The sequence below is a fragment of the Herpailurus yagouaroundi genome, unplaced genomic scaffold (genome assembly GCF_014898765.1).
Source record: "Herpailurus yagouaroundi ecotype Mexico unplaced genomic scaffold, PumYag 28, whole genome shotgun sequence".
Classification (NCBI taxonomy): Eukaryota; Metazoa; Chordata; class Mammalia; order Carnivora; family Felidae; genus Herpailurus; species Herpailurus yagouaroundi.
The window spans coordinates 2,206,816-2,226,267 of record NW_024412376.1 but is presented as its reverse complement, the minus strand read 5'-3'; the positions used below and the strand labels follow the sequence as shown (position 1 = coordinate 2,226,267).

At 43.6% G+C, this 19,452-nt stretch overlaps 3 protein-coding genes across 4 annotated transcripts in view; 2 read left to right on the top strand and 1 right to left on the bottom strand.

Moving 5' to 3' along the window:
* The window catches only part of POLB (DNA polymerase beta), a 31,019-nt gene extending 30,053 nt beyond the window's left edge, over positions 1–966 (top strand). The window contains exon 14 of the mRNA XM_040448124.1: positions 713–966. Within this exon, the coding sequence (XP_040304058.1) occupies positions 713–807 (95 nt within the window). The 3' untranslated portion in view covers positions 808–966. The remainder of the gene's footprint in view (positions 1–712) is intronic.
* A 1,683-nt stretch (positions 967–2,649) lies between these two features.
* Positions 2,650–5,762, bottom strand: DKK4 (dickkopf Wnt signaling pathway inhibitor 4). The gene is made up of 4 exons (XM_040448018.1): positions 5,299–5,762; positions 4,618–4,768; positions 3,991–4,143; positions 2,650–2,900 (listed from the first exon to the last, which is right to left on the bottom strand). The coding sequence occupies exons 1-4, from the start codon at positions 5,407–5,409 to the stop codon at positions 2,650–2,652; spliced, it is 666 nt and encodes a 221-aa protein (XP_040303952.1). The 5' UTR covers positions 5,410–5,762.
* Positions 5,763–17,808: 12,046 nt separating this feature from the next.
* VDAC3 (voltage dependent anion channel 3) overlaps positions 17,809–19,452 on the top strand; it is a 14,835-nt gene continuing 13,191 nt past the window's right edge. For both annotated transcript variants that reach the window (XM_040447938.1, XM_040447893.1), the window contains exon 1: positions 17,809–18,114. The gene's annotated coding sequence lies outside the window, so the exon portion shown is untranslated. The remainder of the gene's footprint in view (positions 18,115–19,452) is intronic.

Here is a 19,452-nt window from a genome sequence, read left to right as displayed (position 1 = left end):
CTGGCTGGTTCAGTCAGTGGAGTGTGCAATTCTTACTCAGAGTTGTGGGTTCGAGCTACATGTTGGATATAGAGTAATCAAAAACAAAATTAATAAATGAAAAGTTTAAAGAGTAAGAATTGCTTAATCTGTACTTGTTGATATCTCACCACTGTATGGTTTACTATTCTCTACTAGGAAAATGAAGATTTTGTCATTTTGTCCTCAAAGTATAAAATAGAACTTTCTTCCCTGGTAGACAAGGGCAGTGCTTCTCGCGTATAAACATGTGTATGAGCCACATTGGGACCTCATTAAATGAAGACTCTAATAGGGGGGCCCAAGATTCTGCATTTCTAGTAAGCTTCCAGGTGATTCCCGTACTGCTAGTCCAGAGACCACATTTTAAGCTGCAAAGGAAACTAGAGTATTTCATATCATGGGAGCTCTAGTGGAGATCCAGCAGAGAAGGAAATCATGAATTAGGATTTCAGTGGCTCCAGTTGGGATGCTCAGGTTACTTTTGTAGGACGATTAGTATATGTGACAAAGCTCAAACATAAGCCATGTGGGAGGATGGGGGGTGGGGCAGTCAATATCATTTTTTGGTGACTTGGTTACCATTTTCTTTTTCTTCTGAAAGTGAGCCCCATACAGCTGTCTTCCTTGCACCCTCATAACCAAATTCCAAAACTGGCTTGTAGGTAAGTTTCTTTTCTCTCTGTACTTTTAGGAGTTGCTGGAGAGCCTCTGCCAGTGGATAGTGAGAAAGACATCTTTGACTACATCCAGTGGAAATACCGAGAACCCAAGGATCGAAGTGAATGAGGCCTGTTCTTCCCAGACACAGCTCAACTCAACAGGAGTCTTAATTTATTTCTTAACCTTTGCTATGTAAGGGTCTTTGGTGTTTTTAAGTGATTATTTCTTCTTCATGCTTTAGCTTGCACTGTAGTCAATAAAGCCTCTCTTACTATTATCAGAGAATCTTATTCTGATTTTATTAGGAAATAGCATATCATGTTAACATGTGCGATCACACTTTACTAAGGATTTAGTGGAAAGAATGAAGAGATGAGATGTTAGCAGTGTTCAATGGGAATTTTTATTTTCCCATTTTTTTTTGCCCTTATGCTGTATAAGCCACATTACCCTACCACCTTTCTCTCCTATTTACTAATTACAATTACTCAGGATACACCAGAGACTGGTCACTGGAAGATGGTTCAGTGTTTTTTAGAAATTAGGGACCTTCATAAATGTAATTATTTTCTTTGGTTGGCTTGGCCCCCACATTCAATTTTGTCATATATACTTAAGACCTAAGTATAGGTTAATCTCTTAAATCTGAAATCGGTTGTAATTCATCAGAAAGAACTTACCTAAGCAAAACCACTTACAATATGCACCTGTATGTACAAAATATGGCCTCTTCAACTTCAAACAAACAAAAATTTCACTTATTTGCTCTAGTTTTCCTTCAAGGTAACTTTTTAAGTTCAAATGGTCAAACATATAAGTAAAAACACTCCTTGAAGACCTTAGCTTTGAAATTATATAATCTATATAGTAAATTAATATAATTAAATAATATAAGTTAATGTAATATAAATTAGATTAATTTATATAATTAAAAGTTATATAAATATAAAATGTAAAAAGTTATCAAGTGTTTAAGTAAAGCTATTGAAAACAATGCATGCAAATGCTTTGTAACTTGCAAAGGACTATATTCACATAAAATGTTACCTTTTGAATCTTATTTCTGTTTTTTTTTAATGTTTATTTTTGATAGAGAGAAAGACAAAGCATCAATGGGAGAGGGGGAGAGAGAAAGAGAGACACAGACTTTTGAAGCAGGTTCCAGGCTCTGAGCTGTCAGCACAGAGCCCGATATAGGGCTTAGAATCACGAACTGCGAGATCATTACCTGAGCCAAAGTCTGACGCTTAACTGACTGATCCACCCAGGTGCCTGAATCTTATTTATTTATTAACCAAATTATTTTGTAGTGAAGTGATATTTCCCTGACAAGAAATGAAAGAAAATAAATGAGGGATTTTAATATAATTTTTTTCCTTAATTTACTGTGATAGTTTTTTGCCAGTAAGATACAAGAATTAACTGCAGAAACCTTCACTTTTGTCCCCCAAGCTACTGTCGGGTACCAGAATTTCACTGGAAATGAAATAAAGATTTATTTGAACTAATTGAGTCACTAGATCAAATTAAACTTTTCTGTTGTGGAATCACATTTCTTTCCTGCAGAAATAGACAAAAAGCCAAAGCTGGTTTTCATTCATCACAAGGCAGCACATCACAGTGCTCTGACTCAGTCTATCTCAGTTGCTACAAGATTTGATTTTCAGGGACATATGTATGGAAAGTTTTTTATTTTAAGTTTATTTCTTTTGAGAGAGCATGAAATGGGGAGGGGCAGAGAGGGGCAGAGAGAATCCCAGGCAAGCTCTGCAACGTCAGCACAGAGCCCAAGGCGGGACTCAATCCAGCTAATTGCAAGATCACAACCTGAGCCGAAACCAAGAGTCAGAGACTTAACCAACTGAGCCACCCAGGCACCCTTGTATGGGAAAGATTTCTTAAATTAATGTCTGAGATTTCTGTTTGAATACAATAAGGAGTTGTCTTTATTTTGAAGTATTTAGTTTTTTAGATTTTTTGGCATACTCTTAACCGTGTGTGTTGTTGGTTGCCGGTCACTTGATTTCGACATATTAGTCCAGGACCACAGTCACAGCGCTGGAAGATTTCTGGAGCCTGAGCGGTATCTTTATGCCCTCTCCTAGAGCAGACCTGTCCCTCCAATAGAACTGGCTTACAAATTTTAGTCCAGAAATGACGAGCACAGCAGAGTCCAGCTCCACAGTCCAAAGTTCTAAGGCATCTTTCTCCCTCTTGTCCTGTAACAAGATTTGTAAGGGCTGCAGCAAAAGTGGGGAAAGTGGCACGTGAGGGGGTTGTCGCTGGGGTAAAGGTGTAGGATATAGAACTGAAGGCCACAAAGGAAGAATAAAAAGAGCATGCAGGTCTCCCAGAGCTAGATCTACTAGAAGTATATGAAATGGAAATTTCAGCCCTACCTAATAGAATTTGTTTTATAAAGTTAAAACATTTTCAAAGGACGATGGGATTTCCAGTCTTGAGGAATGAAATAAGCATCCCTTATCAGTGTTTTTTTTTTTTTTTAATGGGATTTTTCCTGGCATAAAAACCATCACTTATAAAAGGGCCTGTTAACCTGAAGACACAAGAATGGCCAACTCACTGCTTTCAAACATTCTACTTAATTTCTGTCACAGATTGGAATTTGAGACTACAATTTTGTAAAAAGCTTCATTTTAGTGGTTTGTATTTTGTTTGAGAATAAAAAGTTAATGCATTTACTTTCATTTCTCTTTTTTCTCTTCATTTTTTATCCTGAGGATCTAGAAAGGGAAACTGCCATTTGTTAAATTACAGACTATAAAAAGATACGTGTGTAAAATTCAATTAAAAATCTTCTTGCTAACCAGTTCATTATTATGGCTATTCCCCTGTCCTCTTGCTGACTGCTTATGTTACTCCCTGCATGATCTCCATAGCTGCTTCCAGAAAGAGATGAGAAACAAGACATACTCCTTATGTGTTTCTGGAGTGGAGAGGAATCAAGTCAGTTTCAGCCTATCCTTAAAGGACTAGGGGGAGTAAATGTTTTTCTTTAATGTTTATTTAGTTTTGAGAGAGAGAGAGAGAGAGAGAGAGAGAGAGAGAGAGAGAACAAGCGGGGGAGGGGCAGAGAGAGAGGGAGACAGAATCCAAAGCAGGCTCCAGGCTCTGAGCTGTCAGCACAGAGCCAGATGCGGGGCTCAAACTCACGAACTGCGAGATCATGACTTGAACTGAAGTTGGATGCTTAATCAGCTGAGCCACCCAGGTGCCCTGGAAATGTTTTTGTTCAAAAAAAAAAAAAAATAAAAAAAAAAAAAAGAGTGCTCAGAATGCTTCTCTTACCCTTCCCGTCTTGTGGTTTCTTAATATTTGGCTTTCTTTTGGGTTTGTTTTCCTGAATTGGATGCTCAGTTGTTCCTTTTGTTTCTATATCATCTTGGTCATCCATCTGTCTTTCCAATATTGGGGTTCCATCTTCCATTGCAGTACAAACATCTGAGCAACAACCAGATGTAGTTCGAGTTATTAACTTCAAGAACTAGAACCACAGACATGCTAATTATTATACTGTTACATAGTTTGGCAGTACCTCTGCCTTCAGTTTATATATAACTTTCAAGATTTCTGGGACATATGCACTAAATATTTACATGTGCATATGGTAAAGAAAGTGGTTAAGTAATAAGTGGAATCCAAGTGAAAATGAAAGAATTTGTAAGGTTCCAACTTGAACCTTTCCTTGAAAATCATTATCTCTAGGTTGTTGGCAAAAATTGTTGCCAGGAAATAAACTATTTTGTTGCATTAAGAAAAGGCAGCTGCATAAATTACTTCAAGTATAAATCCAGGAAATCTTTAGAGAGTGCCTATCTTGGAATATTCTAGTGCATGAGATTCAGATGCTGTCTTCAGCGTAAAGCCACTGTTCACTGGGGCAGAGCAGTCCCACAGGGGTTTATGACAGCTTACCATTCATGCACAGTGTTCCAGGGCAGCACATGGCATTACGTTGGCACCTCCTTCGTAACCCGCGACATGTAGCACAGAATGGCCTCTCATCTTGAGGCTTGAGGCAGAATTTTCTGGAACTGCAGTCCTTGTCAGACAAGCACTGTGAACCCTGTAGGGAAAAATTTGTCACAGGCCGGGCAATCCAACAAGATGTAGGATGACTTTTAATTCAAAGTGGGAGATGGAGGAAGCCAAATCACAGTGGCACTTTGAATGCAGGGACAAACCTTAGGTGGCACCTTAATTTTTCAATATAATTGGTTTTATCCCACAAAGGAGAGACCAAGTTTCCAATGAAGAAATCTATGTGTTGCATAGGTTACTCGTGTTCGAAAAATTGTCCTAAAAAGTTGTCCTACTTTTAAAACTCAGGATTTAATTTTCTTATGCTCTTTCTGTAAGTGGAAGAAAATGTCTTCCCATGTGTGTCTTATAGATGGTTATGAGATTTTTTATTTATATCTGTTACCTCTAGAAGCTGTGCTACAGTTTAATTAAATATAATGTGGGTATTTGTGCCATTCCTATTTGATTTCTTTTCTCAAGTGAGTCCCATCAATCACTGCACCCATTTGCCAGCTAGCACCTCGGTGAGTCTTACCCAAGTGAACTGCCCCCTGCTCCCTAGTTGAACTTTACCTTCTGAGCCCCGTGCACGTCGGCAGAGCTCTTGATGTTGTTGAAGTCCAAAACCAGAGCACTCAGGGGGGCACAGAACCAGCTGAGCCCCAGCAAGAACACCACCGCCATCCTTCAATCACCTTGACCTTCTCAGCTCTCTCCGCGTTCTCCAGACTGGGCGGCAATAAACCTACAATAGAGCTTTTGCCAAAATGGAAACCCTGCAAGTCGTCCGTAACTGCTTTTCCTGAAGGAAAAACAAATCTTTGTCTAAGAAAGGTGTGTGAAATAGGATGAGTGAGGTCTAACCAGCAGATTCCTTCTGAAACGATTTATACCAGATGTGCCCCCCTCATCTCTCTCCACCTCCCTCCCTCCTCCTTCATTTCCTTCCTCCTTACCCCACACAGGCTTCAACAAATCCCTTCAGATCTGTTTGATCAATAGTTCAAAACAAGGACTCAATAGAGGGAGAGGAGAGGCAGGGCCACAGCGGCTTCTCCTCCAGGGGTTGAATCCCTCTTAATTATTGCATATCAAAGTTAGTTCAAAGGGTTAGCAGAAGAGCAGGATGTCTGTATCAAAGGCAAACTCTGATAATCACCTGCATTTCCTACCTTCAATAATCCTTTGGGGGTGGAGGGAGTCTGTTCTAAGATCTGTTTTCATGGCTAATTGTGCTCAAAGAAAGAATGAATCATATTGGCCAATATGCCGTCAAGGATGCCAAAAACTAATGAGTTACAAAATATCCTGAGAAGCTTTAAACTCTGCTTCAGATAGTGAAGACAGATAGAAAAGAGAGAAAATGCCTTCTGATTAGCTCTGGCATCCAGATGTAAAAATCCCAATGGCTTAAAAGCTGTGAGTATAATGGCACCTGTTCCAATTAAATGTCAATTGGAAAATAATCCTCCTTAAACTGAAAATTGAACTGTTTGAGGCTACGGTTATTTAATTAGGAAAACAATGAGATTTATAACAACCCTCCTCTCCTATTACTTGATGATGGGGGCAACCACAGAAAGTCTATTTTATGCAGATTCATACAATTCAATAGGAAGCTCTGGATGCATTTTATGTGCAATGTATTTACTTACTTTGTATTGCATTGGTTAAACTGACTTGAGCGGGGTGCCTGTGTGGATCAGTTAAGTGTCTGGCTGTTGATTTCAGCTCAGATCATGATCTCACAGTTTGTGAGATCAAACCCCACATCGGGCTTTGCGCTGACATCTTGGAATTCTCTCTCTCTCTGCCTCCCGCCCCACCCCCCATGCATGTGTGCACACTCTCTCAAAATAAATATATATATTTTTTTAAGTTAAAAAAAATTGACTCAAGCAGAACAGGTCTCCAGGTCTCTAGGACATTTCAGATGGAATGTCATTCATTTTCAATTTTTCCTAGTTTGAATTTTTGAAAACATCTTCTTCATCCCTTGGTGTCTCATTTTTTCGTTTTTCAGCCAGACTGTTAGAGAAGTCAAATCATTTAGACCTGTAATCACTGCCTAAGTATTTTAGCAGTGGAACAATCCAGATCTGGGCCAAAACATTCTTTTTTCTCACTCCTTGTTTCGTTGTTCTCAGTGTAGACTCATGCTGGTACCTCAGGTGAGAGGTGCCGTTTAAAATCTAAAAATGCAAGTATGCCTGGCTGGCTCGGCCAGTGGAGCATGGGCCTCTTGATCTTCGGGTTGTGGGTTCGAGTCCCACATTGGGTGTAGAGATTACTTAAAAATAAAATCTTTAACAACAACGACAAATCTAAAAATGCATCGTTTCTAAGCCATAAATGGCAGTCTTGGTATTGCTGGGTCTTCCTCCAGAACCCCAGCCCATTGAAATGTATCTCAACAGGCTGTACAATGGGAACATTTCCAGTCCTGAGTAATGGCTTGGTACCATTTAGCAGCAGGTGAGCTGAGGCTTCCTTTCCTCAGCTCTCTCCCTTGTGTTGGGGCTGCTTGTCTACCACTCATGTAGTACAAGAAGGAGCTACTTCTTCTGCAAGGATGCCTTTTTTTTTTTTTTGCTTCAACTGAAAACATCAAACACCCTTTGATAGTTATGATAAGCCTGATGACTAGGTGTGTTACAGGATTTATTTTGAAGTTGGACAATTATGACCAAGGATAAAGGAGAGAGCCTCAGGGTTCCCTCTCTGCTGGGGATCTCTGCTTCCTGTTACCTAACTGAAGAGAGAATATCAGGGTACCAAAGGCCTCTGGCAATAAACACAGACAAAAGGGCTGATGGGAAATCTTGTAACACAGCAAAAATATTCATTGAGCACTTTGTATGTAGCAGACCCTGTGGTTAGATGTTGGGAATAAATAAAACACAATCCTTGGCCCTGAGGAACCAGTGTCCAGTCAGAAGATACATGTATATCTAGGGATGATTCCAATATATTGTAACAAGTGCTAAGATAAAGGCATAAATGTGTGGCTGGAGGATCAGGGGATGGCATGACTAGACCCTCTAGAGAAATAAAGAAATGCATCTACAGAGGAGGTAATATTGGAGCTGGGTTTTGTGGGATGAGTAGGAGTTTCCTGGGCTGAGAAGCAGAGGATGGTCTCACCCCAGGCTCAGGGGGTGAAGTGTGTGGAGAGGCAGGGAGGTGTGTCTCAGTTCCAGGGAGAGATTGTGTCTGCCTGAGGCAGGTGGTAAAGGACACGATGAGGCTACACTATGAGGAACCTGATACACCATGCAAAGAAAACTGGATTTAACTTATGTGCGAAGTCATCGGAGATATGTAAGCTTGAAAATGGCATGACCTAAATTCCTTTTTAAGAAGGCATTGGTGGTGGCCACGTGGAACAGTAGTTGTAGTGGGTGAAAGGGGACACTGGGCCATCACTCAGGTCTCAGTTGCAATTCCCACATGATGAGGAGGAAGTCCAATGTAAGGCAGTGGCACAGTGGTGATGAGGACCAAGCAAAGGGTGGGGTTTTGAAGTTGAACCTCTGTCATCAGATGTGGGGGGTAGGGAGCCAGTGGGAAGGGAGGAGCTGAGAGAGTCGGCCAGTTCTAATCTCACACCCTGGGTGGGCTGTGGCAGCACTAAAGCAGAGAATTCAGGGTGAAAAGCAAGTTAGGGGCGGCAGGGTGACAGTTGGTCATGGGAAAAGCTATCCAGGTCATCAAGTCTTTGCTGGATATCTAATATCGAGGTGTTTTCCAGGAGTGACACTCTCCATCTGCCTCCCACAGACAGAGGGAGGAAGGATGCAGACATCAGACACCGGGGGGGGGGGGGGCTTACAAATAGGCATGGAATAGGACGGAAAAGCACACATGTCCGTGTCTGCACTGAATACGAGATTTGGGGTCAGACTGGCCTGAATCAATCACAACGCTGGCTTCTCCCGTGTCCCCACCACACCCACCTCCCCTGTGCATCCCTCTACCTATCATGGCACTTACAAAGCTCTTTTGTCTACTTATTTGTGTCTACAACCATATGATAAGCTCTGTGAAGGCAGGCCCACAGCTAATTCATCTTGATATCCTCATGCCTGGAGTGCCCGGCACTCAAGAGAAGCCCCACACAATTTTGATGTGATAGATGAATGCACAAATAAATGGATATATAGTGGGGCGCCTGGGTGGCGCAGTCAGTTGGGTGTCTGACTTCGACTCAGGCCATGATCTCATGGTTCACAAGTTCGAGCCCCGCGTCGGGCTCTGTGCTGACAGCTCAGAGCCTGGAGCTGCTTCAGATTCTGTGTCTCCCTCTCTGTCCCTCCCCCACTCACTCTCTCTCTCTGTCTCAAAAATAAAATAAACATGAAAAAATTTTGAAATGAATGTGGAGTAACTTTGTGGTGCTGGGCAAGTTACTTCATCTTTCCAGGCTGCAGTATCCCCTGCTGGAAGCTGGCTGCCCTCCTCCATAATGATGACATTTTGAGGGTTCGATGTGTGAAAACATGTGTAAGGGCCTGGGGCAGTCACTGGCACTCAACACTCCAAATACGTGTCTTTTACCTCTTTTCCAGGCCAGAACTTTCCAGTGTCACATAAACTTCAGTACCCAGCATGACACACAGCCCTTCCGTGGCAGGCTCTCCACAGATCTTTGTTCCACCAATTCATCAGGGAAGAATCTCCCCTAACCTCGGGCCTCATTTGGCAACAGGGCCACTATTTCTATGTCTCCTAAAAAGCCAGAGCAATTTTGAGGAAATTAAGTATGTGACATCTGCCTGGAAAGTAGCTTTTGGCATATTTTCAAATCTGCCAAGGCCACTGGTTCGTTCATAATCACAGCGTGCCTCAGTTGGGATGCCAGCAACTGAAAGGAGGTGCCCCTGTGGCAGCGTTTACTGCAAGGCTTCATCTCAGTCATCTGGGGCTTAGAGATGATGGGGCAGCGGGAAGAGGATGGCAGGGAGAGGGAAGGAGGGAGGGGACAGCTTTACAAACGTTTCTGCTTAAAAGGCATTTTCCCTGCTCTTAGGTCAGGGTGCCAAAGCACACACACTCAGACTGCAAGGACCTTGCAGAGGCTGTGGCTGCCTCTCAGAGAGACACCAGGAGCTCTGTCAGCCGCAGAACAAAGAAACCCTCACACACACTTTTGGCCGAGATGCTGCCATCTTGACACCCTCTGACAAGGATTAGGGGTTCACTGAAAATCTCAAGCTGATTCTCTTACTTCCACAATGAGCATCTGGGCCAAAAGAACATTCAGATGGAGCACGAGGGACTGAGCTTAGAAGAAGTGAAAATTCCCAGAGAAACCCCCAAGGGCCCCAGCTTCGGCTCTGTAGGTCACCTGCCGCTCCGTGGGTGACTCACGTTGTTTGTCCGGGAAGCACTGTGGGCTGGTGTGTGGGAGCAGACACCTGTATCCTCCGGAATAACAGCTGCTCTAGTTCAAGTCAAAGGCAGAGTGTCAGAACCCGTGATTTATAGTCACTTAGGAATGGAAATTTTTATTTGCTATGGCTCCTGTGTCAAAACCAGTTTGATTTCCATAAATTTTGCTTTCCTTAAAAGAAAATCAAAGTAACTGAAACAAGCAGGTCTTTGGCAGAATCTCACAGGAAATGTTCAATAAAATAAAAGATGAGAAGGGCATGTTGAGAGGAGACAGAGATTGCAGGATATAATCAAAGAGTTGCTGTAAACGTTACGGTTTAGTTACCTGAGGTCAGAAGGTAAAGCAAACCACTTGTAACAGCTGAGGAGTCATCTGTCAGATGTCTTGCAGCTAAGCATGGGGGCAGCGCTGGAGGCATTAAGGCAGAAGCCAGGGAGATGGGGTCCTGGCCTCTTCACTGACTGTGTGGCCTTGGCTTGGTCACATCATCTCCCAGCTAACCTCCTCATCTTTCCGAGAGCCTCTTACAGACCAGTGTTCTGGGAGTTTACAGGGGGGTCCCTGGCCACCATGTTGCTCAGCTCCAGGAGATTGTTTGGACGCTAGTCTGTGTGAATCACCCCCTTTGGAGTCTACCCCCAAGGAGGTGCTGGGGACTCCCTTTTCTTGCAGCAACAGCCTCAGAACTCTCCCAACTTCGTTCCAGGCACCCAGCTAGAAGAAGCTCCAGGAATCCACGAGCTTCCTTCTTCAAGGATATGCTCTGCCTTCATTTGTTTTTTACTTAAAAAAATTAGATGAGGTTGTGTGTGACTTCATAAACCCAAATAATGCCTATCTGTCCCGCCCTGTTCCCAGGTACTTGTCTTAGTCCGTTCAGGCTGCTACAACAAAAATACCACAGACTGGGGGCTTCTAAACAACAGAAATTCATCTCTCACAGTTCTGGAGTCTGGAAGTCCAAAGTCAGGGTGCCCACAACGTCAGGTTCAGGCCTGGGTCCTGGTTTATGAACAGCTGTCTCCTCACGTGGTAGAACGAGAGAGGAAGTTCTCTGGGATCTCCCTTATAAGGACACAATCCCACTCATGAAGACTTCATCCTCATGCCCTAAGCACTCCCCCAAAAGCCCCCACCTCCTAAACCTGTCACATCAGGCATTAAAATTTCTATGTAAGAATTTGGAGAGGATGCAAGCATTCAGACCATGGCAATACTCTTCCTCCCCCATGCCAGGTTGTCACCGACATATCACATTGCACAAAACGTGGGGGGCGGGGGAGTGTGACAACAAATGCTACTATGAAAAGGCAAGAAAACATGAAAAAGAAGCTGCCCCTGTGGCAATACCTATCAGCTGGAAAGCATAACACCTCCCGTCATCGGTCAGTGAAGGAGGCAACGAACTGAGAAGAGGACGTGTGTATGTTTGGGTGAACTGTGTCACTGCTGCTGTGGCTCTGTGACTAGGATGTCCTTTTGTCCATGCCGCCATGTTCCCCAGCTGAGGTCTATTGACCACGTGTGTCAGATTTTGATGTCGGTTGTTGTTTTTTTTTTTTTTTTAACTGAATGATATTTCCATTTCTAGAGAGTCTACAACTGACTTCTTGAGGCCCTTTCAGACTTTTGGTTGCCCGCAGCCTCTTCCCATGACAAAGCGGGTTCTGCCATCTTTTGATCTAGACCAAACTGGGTCTGATTCTTTTCCCTCAAAGGTTCGGGGGCAGGGGGCAGTCCAACTGCATTAGGAGACCCCAAATCTGCCTGGAGTCTCAATTCTGAAGAAGCACATTTTTAAAAATGTATGGCTATAGTGGCTATAGCTAACAATACCATGCTGTGTATGTAGAAGTTGCTATGAAAGTAGAGCTTTAATGTTTCCACCATAGCAACAAGAAGATAATTATGTAAGATAAAGGATAGGTTAACTAGCCTTATTGTGGTAAATATTTGCTACATATATGTGAATCAAATAATCACATTGTACTCCTTAAGGTTACATGATGTTATATGTCAATTATATCTTAGTAACACTAGTAAAAAAGAATGGCTACCCATGAGCTCTGCACACATGAACTCTGGAATCCCCTTCTGGAGGGGATAAGCTACTTGCCGTGAATTTCCCTAGGGTATTCTCCAGGAGGCCCGCCCAGTTCTGGTATCCCTCCCCGTTAGAGTCACTCTTCCAGGGTGTCTTCATCTGGTTACTCCATCTCCAGTTGTGAAGTATCTGAGTCACTGAATGTGATCTAGCCTTCTCTGTCCAGGCTCCTACTCTGTATATACCCTGGATGTGGTCCAAGCTGCCTCATAACTTTGGCCAAAGTAAGCTGTCTGTGTGGCTGGAGCCCTCTGGCTGGGCCCCATTTGACCAGTTTAATACTGGGTGGGTGTAGGGGGGTGAAGACACTGAAGTTCACAGAGGTCAAGTAATTTGCCTAGGTCACATGGCTAGTGAGTTGCAGATATAGGATTTGAACATCAGTTTTCTGGCTCCAAAGTTTATTTTTTCCACTATACCACACTACACAGCTTGCTAGCTGAAGTCCATTCCCAGACATAGCAAATTACATGAAACACAGGTGTATATTCACTAAGAAATAAAATCTCAGGGAACACTGCCTGTTGCCATATTTGGATTATATACAGCTGTAGGACCATGTCACCTTTTCCCTATATTATCCTTTATGGAAATGTGATATAGTGGTTAAGATGAAATAACTTGCAGGTTGTGTCAGCCAGGCTGTACCCTAATCTACATGTGGTACATTGGCAACACTGGTTTCCTCATATAGACAATTTGCAAAGATTTGATGGTGCCCTTTCGACCTTGAACATAGGCTTTGACTTTGGTAGGGAAGCCCCCAGACACACCATCCAATCCGATAGGATTCATAACTGTGTTCACAACCTTGTGAAGAATTTGGATAAAGCTCTGGAGAGCAAGAGGAGGACAGAGTTCATCACCCTGACACCCAAACCCCAAACCCAGTGCCCACTAGCACATTTAGCTTTGCGTTTACTTTGATTCCTTGCACCCTCTTGTGGTCAAGAGTGAAGTGAGCACTCGGAAGGCCCAATGTAAATTCCAGGTACTCCATTCCAGAGGTATTTCTCAATTTTTGGTGGAAATTCCCCATGGAACAGCACTCGCCTTCTCATAAACCTAAGTACTTCCCCACCTTATGAAAGTGACCTTCCCTTTTCTAACAGAAAAACATGTTTTCAAATTTTAGAAATTTTGGAAAATACATAAAAGTGTGAAGAAGAAATTAAAAGTCACACATACTCTGACCCAGCAGAGACAGTCACTATCAAATTTCGGTGAATTCCCCCAAATTTTTTCTATGTAGGTACATATACACATATACATGTAGCATTTTTTTATAATTTTTAAAATGTTTATTTATTTTGGAGAGAGAGAGACAGAGTGCAAGCGGGGTAGGGGCAGACAGAGAGGGAAACAGAATCTGAAGTAGGCTCCAGGCTCCGAGCTGTCAGCACAGAGCCCAATACAAGGCTGGAACTCACAAACCATGAGATCATGACCTGAGCTGAAGTCGGACGCTTAACTGACTGAGCCACCCTGGCGCCCCTCATTTATTTTGTAATATACAATATAATTAATCTATCACCAGCTCCAGAACTTGCCATTTCTAATGCTTACCCCTGCCCATGTGTGCCTCCTCTACCCAGTCCCTCTGTCTGCCTCCCCAACACTGATGTTTATGGTTATCATTCCGTTGTTTCCTCTTAAAGTAAAATTACAACATACACACACAACTTGGGATTACACTCTATTTACTTTTGTTTCCTCTTTTTTTTCCCCCACTGAACATTTTCCTTAGATCATCAAATATTATCAGAACACATGGCTGTACCTTCACCCAGAATACAGGTGTATTATAGTTTATTTAATGAATCCTCTCAATGTTGGTCATTCAGATTGTTTTAAAATTTTTGCCACTCTAAATCATTCAAGCTGTTTAAGAGAATACATCTATGATTGTTTCCTAGAGATGAGCACTTAGGCATGGAATTTCAGGGTATGGTGTACTGAAGTCTTTGACTGCTCTGCCCCTCTGCACTGGAAGCCATGGCCCTCTTGTCCTCCTGAGCCGTTCTGAGACATCACCTCCTCGGAGCAGCCTCCAGTCTCTACCCCCAGCCCGCTTAGGTGCTCTCACTGCTGGGTCCCCCTGTGCTCTGCAGCCTCCTTGTAGACGGCCAAGGGACATGGGTTGCATCTCCTCCTCTTCAAAGATGCTCAGTAACTAGGGGATCCTCACCCCTCATCAGAATTTTGGAGTCCTTGAAAAGAAACAAGTGAGCCCTTTTGCTTCAAAAAGAAACAGGGAATGGGGTGCCTGGGTGGCTCAGTCAGTTGATCGTCCGGCTTCGGCTCAGGTCATGATCTCGTGGTCCAGGGGTTCGAGCCCCGCATCGGACTCTGTGCGGACAGCTCGGAGCCTGGAGCCTGGAGCCTGCTTCGGATTTTGTGTCTCCCTCGCTCTCTCTGCCCCTCCCCCAGTCGTGCTCTGTCTCACTCTGTCTTCAAAAATAAATAAATGTTTTAAAAAATTAAAAAGAAACAGGGAATTAAATAATACCACTGGCATTAGAATCTTATTATTACTTTTTTACATTTAGCATAATTGAGCTACCAAATCTTCACAGTGGGGCCTCTGCTCTTCAGTTGTTTTTTCATTTGAGGGTAAAACTATACTAACTTTTGAGATTTTTCTCTCAAAAAGGTAATGTAGGGGCGCCTGGGTGGCTCAGTTGGTTAAGTGTCCAACTCTTGATTTTGGCTCAGGTCATTATCTCACAGTACATGAGAGTGAGCCCTGAGTCAGACTCTGTACTGGAGTCATGCATGGAGCCTGCTTGGGATTCTCTCTCTGCCCCTCTGCCACTCACACTCACTCTCTCTCTCTTTCAAAATAAAATAAATACACTTAAAAAAATGGTAATGTAGGCAGTTCAGCAGGCTTTTTCACTAGAGCAGGTGACTTATACTGGAAAACTACTCACAAGGTAACATGGGCCTCTGGACCCATATAGCACTTAGGGCGGTCTCCTCATGTATCAGCTCTGAGCATGGTGCCTGCACATAGCAAGTATTCAGCAAATGTTTCACAAATGAAGGTGTCTCAGATCCCTTCCTGCTCTAAAATTCTGTTTCTAGAGATTTTATAGGAAAAGAATGCCATATTATTAGAATTTGGACCGGGAAAGTTCTAAGGGTTTAGATCCCAGTGCAAGTGGGGGACTGAGAAGTAGCTGTAGTTTCAAAGTGGTCAAGGTCAGGGTCTTGACATAGACCTTGAGCATTAGCATGGATGCCAACTTGACAGGGCCAGAGGGACATGAAGCAAAGCAAGGATTTCCTCGGTAGCAGCCGTTTTCCTTGACACTTTCTTTCAACACCTTCTTCCTACATCAGGTGTTAGGAAAGAGGAAGTCTCTCTGCATGACCTGGGACTGGTGTTGTGAGATCCTTTTAGAAGAAAGATCTTTGGATAACAGAAGCAGAAGGAAGGAATTCTGCCAAATTCCCATTCAAGTGCTCTTTGTAGCCTTTAATGGCCAGGTATATCTGACAAAAGCCAGGTCTGTGCCAGAGTACAGGCTGAAGTGTGGCTTTAATGTGTGTGTGCTGAGTGTGTGTGTGTGTGTGTGTGTGTGTGTGTGTATAATTATGTGTGTATGTGTATATATGCATATTCTTTGCCTACGTAACTTTCAGACTTACAGCATATTTTCATTTGTTATTAACGAATTAACATTTTCCGTATGCTAGGTAGATTGTTATGTGCTTTAGATACATTATTTTATTTACTATCCACTCAATCCTCTGAAGTAGATACTACTTATATCTGTTTCACAGAGGTAGAAACTGAAGCATAGAGAGGTTAAGTTGCTTGCCTAAGACCGAAGAGTTGGCAGATCTGGGATACAAACACCACCTCTTTGGACTCTAAAGGTCATTTTATTTGGCCTACTTAGATACACCGTTTACTTATATTTATCAAATCTGCCTCATTTGGCAGGTATTTGTCTAAGTCCTACATTATGAGTCCTTTGGGAGCATTTATCTACTGATCTCTTATTAGCCTGAAATGCCTTACACATAGCAGGTAAATAATAATATTAAGCAGCAACTTGGTATGGTGGACTGAACATCGATGACTTTGTGGGTGTGTTTTCTCTCCAACTTTTTATTTTGAACAATGTAAAACTTACAGGAAAGTTTTAAGAATAATGCAATGAACACCCATATGTCTTCTACCTAGATTCACCAATTATTAACGCTATGGGCATTTACTTCTGGTCTTTTTTTTCTTAACCATTTGAGAGTTAGTTGAAATCACATGCCATTTCATTCCTAAATACTTTACCATATATATATCTCCTAAAAACAAAGCCATTTCTGCATAACCAAAATACAATTATCAACATCAGAAAATTATACAATGTTGCAATACTGATATAATAGTCAAATTTTCTCAGTTGTGCCAATAATGTTTCTCACTAACAGTTTCTTGTGTTTTTGTTGTTGTTGTTGTTGTTGTTGTTGTTGTTTTGATGCAGGGTCCAATTTAGGATTACATTGCTTGTAGTGTCATATCTTTCTTTTGTCTCTTTTAATCTAGAGCAATTCACCAATCTTTTTCTTAATCTTTCATGAAATTTACATTTTTAAAATTTTTATTTAAATAAAGGGCAGTTTGTCATCAGAAGTTTCTCTTTTTTTCCCCCTTTGTAGAGAGAGAGCACATGCATGCATGAGCAAGGGAGAAAGGCAGAGGGAGAGAAAGAGACAGACAGACAGAGAATCTTAAGCAGGCTGCATGCTCAGGCAGAGTGGGACTTGAATCTCGATCCCACGACCCTGGGATCCTGACCTGAGCCGAAATCAAGAGTGGGCGACTGGAGGGACTGAGCCACCCAGGTGCTCATGAAATTTACATTTTAGAAGGGACCCAGCGGTGTTTTGCAGAAAGGCCCTCAATTGGATTTGTCTGATTGTTTCCGCAAGAATAGAGACACACCTTTAGCAAGAATATTACCTTAGTGTCTTCTGTGCATCATGTAGGGGGCAAATGACGTCAGTCTGTATCATCCCTGGTGATGCTAAGTTTAATCACTTGGGTGACTTCTTTGATGTGAAAGTACCCTTTTTTAGTAAGGAATCTGAGGGCTGACACTTTGGAACTGTGACGATCTTCAAATGTCTAGCACTTATTGATAATTTTTTGCCTGAAATTGGGTGGTTCCAAGAGTGGTGATCTTCTTTTTCTATAATTTCTCCTATATTTATTAGTTGGTATTCTTCTTTAAAGAAGGGCTTTCTCTCCTCCACCTCCTCTCTCCCTTTGAATTATAATCTACCCCTACCTGTGTGATCTTGAATAAATTACGTCCCCCGGGGGACCCATGTTTTCTCATTCTTAAGTTGAGAGAGCTTAAGGGTCATATTTTTGAATTTTAGTCAGTCGGAGACAAAATTCCCATAAAGATCTGTTCGCATCTCAATGAAACGATCTGACGTGCCCGGCCACAGCATCCCTCAGTAGCATCCCGGGTCAGCTCCGCCCGCCTTCCCCGCGGCCCCTCCCATAGCAACAGTAACTAGTAACTTCCGGGCGTTCTCGCGAGAGAGAGCCCCTTCAGGCACAAAGGTGCGGTCCCCAAAGCGTCTTCGCCTACATCAACTCCCGCCCCTGCCACCTGCGCGCCGGGCCGTCCCGCGCACGCGCGCACACCGAGCCAGACAGTTGGGTTTGTCCCAGCTGTTCCTTTCCGCACTCAGACCCCCGGCGCGCGACCCGGCGCGACACTACGGCGCAAACGCCGTGCGGGTGGGGGCGGCTAGGGGCGCGCAGGCGCCGCGGGGAGTGTGAGGCCGCGCAGGCGCGGACGGCGTTGGTTTGAAGAAGACCTTCAGCGTTGCCCTGGCGGAGCGGAGACAGGTCCTCTGGTTGGAGGTGAGGAGAGCCGACGCTGTGGGCCGGGCAGCCGGCGGCGGAGCGGGGCCTGGCGGGGGTGGGTGGTGGCCCGCCACAGAGCTGGGGACCCGGTGAGAGGCGGGCCTAACGGAGGGCTCGGAAGGGAGAGAGGAGCCTAATGGGGTGCGGGCCCGGTTGGGCCGCGGAGGGCAGAGAGGATCTTGCTCCCCTGGCCGCCTCAGGTGATGGAGCCGCAGCCCCGGCGTGGGGAGTGGCGCTCGGAACGCCGAGCCGCGACCCTGTCAACGCCTGGTGGGCCCACAGGACTTTTCTTTCCAGGCGTCAGGCCAGAAAGGAGGTTGGTTTCTACGGAAGTTGGATCTTCGACCCCCTACCCCATCCCCCAACCCCGTCCCCAGCTTCCTCTCTGGAATTGTCCAGTATCAGGGGAGCTCTCACACTCCTTACCGCCAGAGAGGATGCCATACGTGCAACTGAAAAAGGCGAAACGAGGAACAAAAGGGGCTCTTTACTGTCAAATTAGTAATTGTGTAAAGCAGTATTACCTAATTAACGCCCCCCCCCCCATCTAAAGCAAACCCGTGCGTTGTGCATGCCAACAAACGACAAGCGCATTTTGTAGAGTCAATAGAAATATGTAATGATAGCTTTACTCCCGAGTATCGTGAAGTCTCTGTATCTTATCGATTTTTTGCTTGATCATACCAGCAGTGCATTGCCCACCAGAATCATAGGCCTGAAAAAGTAAGCTTGAACTAGGCAGAATTGAGATCAGTTAGTAAACTAAACCGGCTACACTCCTTGCAAAGTGTCTGGCAGTAAAGCAAAATTCTAAAAGGCTGTAATTAGATGGATGTTTCTAAACATTTAAGTGTACCTTTTCTCTTGTCAGGAGATGAAAATCCAGACTGTAGAGCCTTAACATTTCTGTTTGAATATATAGTGTCTGCGTTTCTATACTTACCTCCCCAAATTTAGACCTCCGGAAAAATTCCAACAGATACCAGCATCGACTGAAATAATAAAGAGTAATATCAAATTGCAGTTGGCAATGTGTAAATAGTCTAGGATCAGTCATTTAAATGCAAGGAATTGAACGGTAAAAATAATTGCCCTGGAAGTGGACTCTGAAACCCTGTGGTTTAGAACAAAGTTTTATTATGGTATGAGTCAGTATATTTATACTGACTCTTTCGCCTTTACTGTATGTACTCTCTCTCTCCCTCTCTCTCCCTCTTTCTCTCCCTCTCTCTCTCCCTCTCTCTCCCTCTCTCCCCCTCTCCCTCCCTCTCTCTCTCCGTCTCTCCCTCTCTCTCTCCGTCTCTCGCTCTCTTTCTCTCCCTCTCTCTCTCCCTC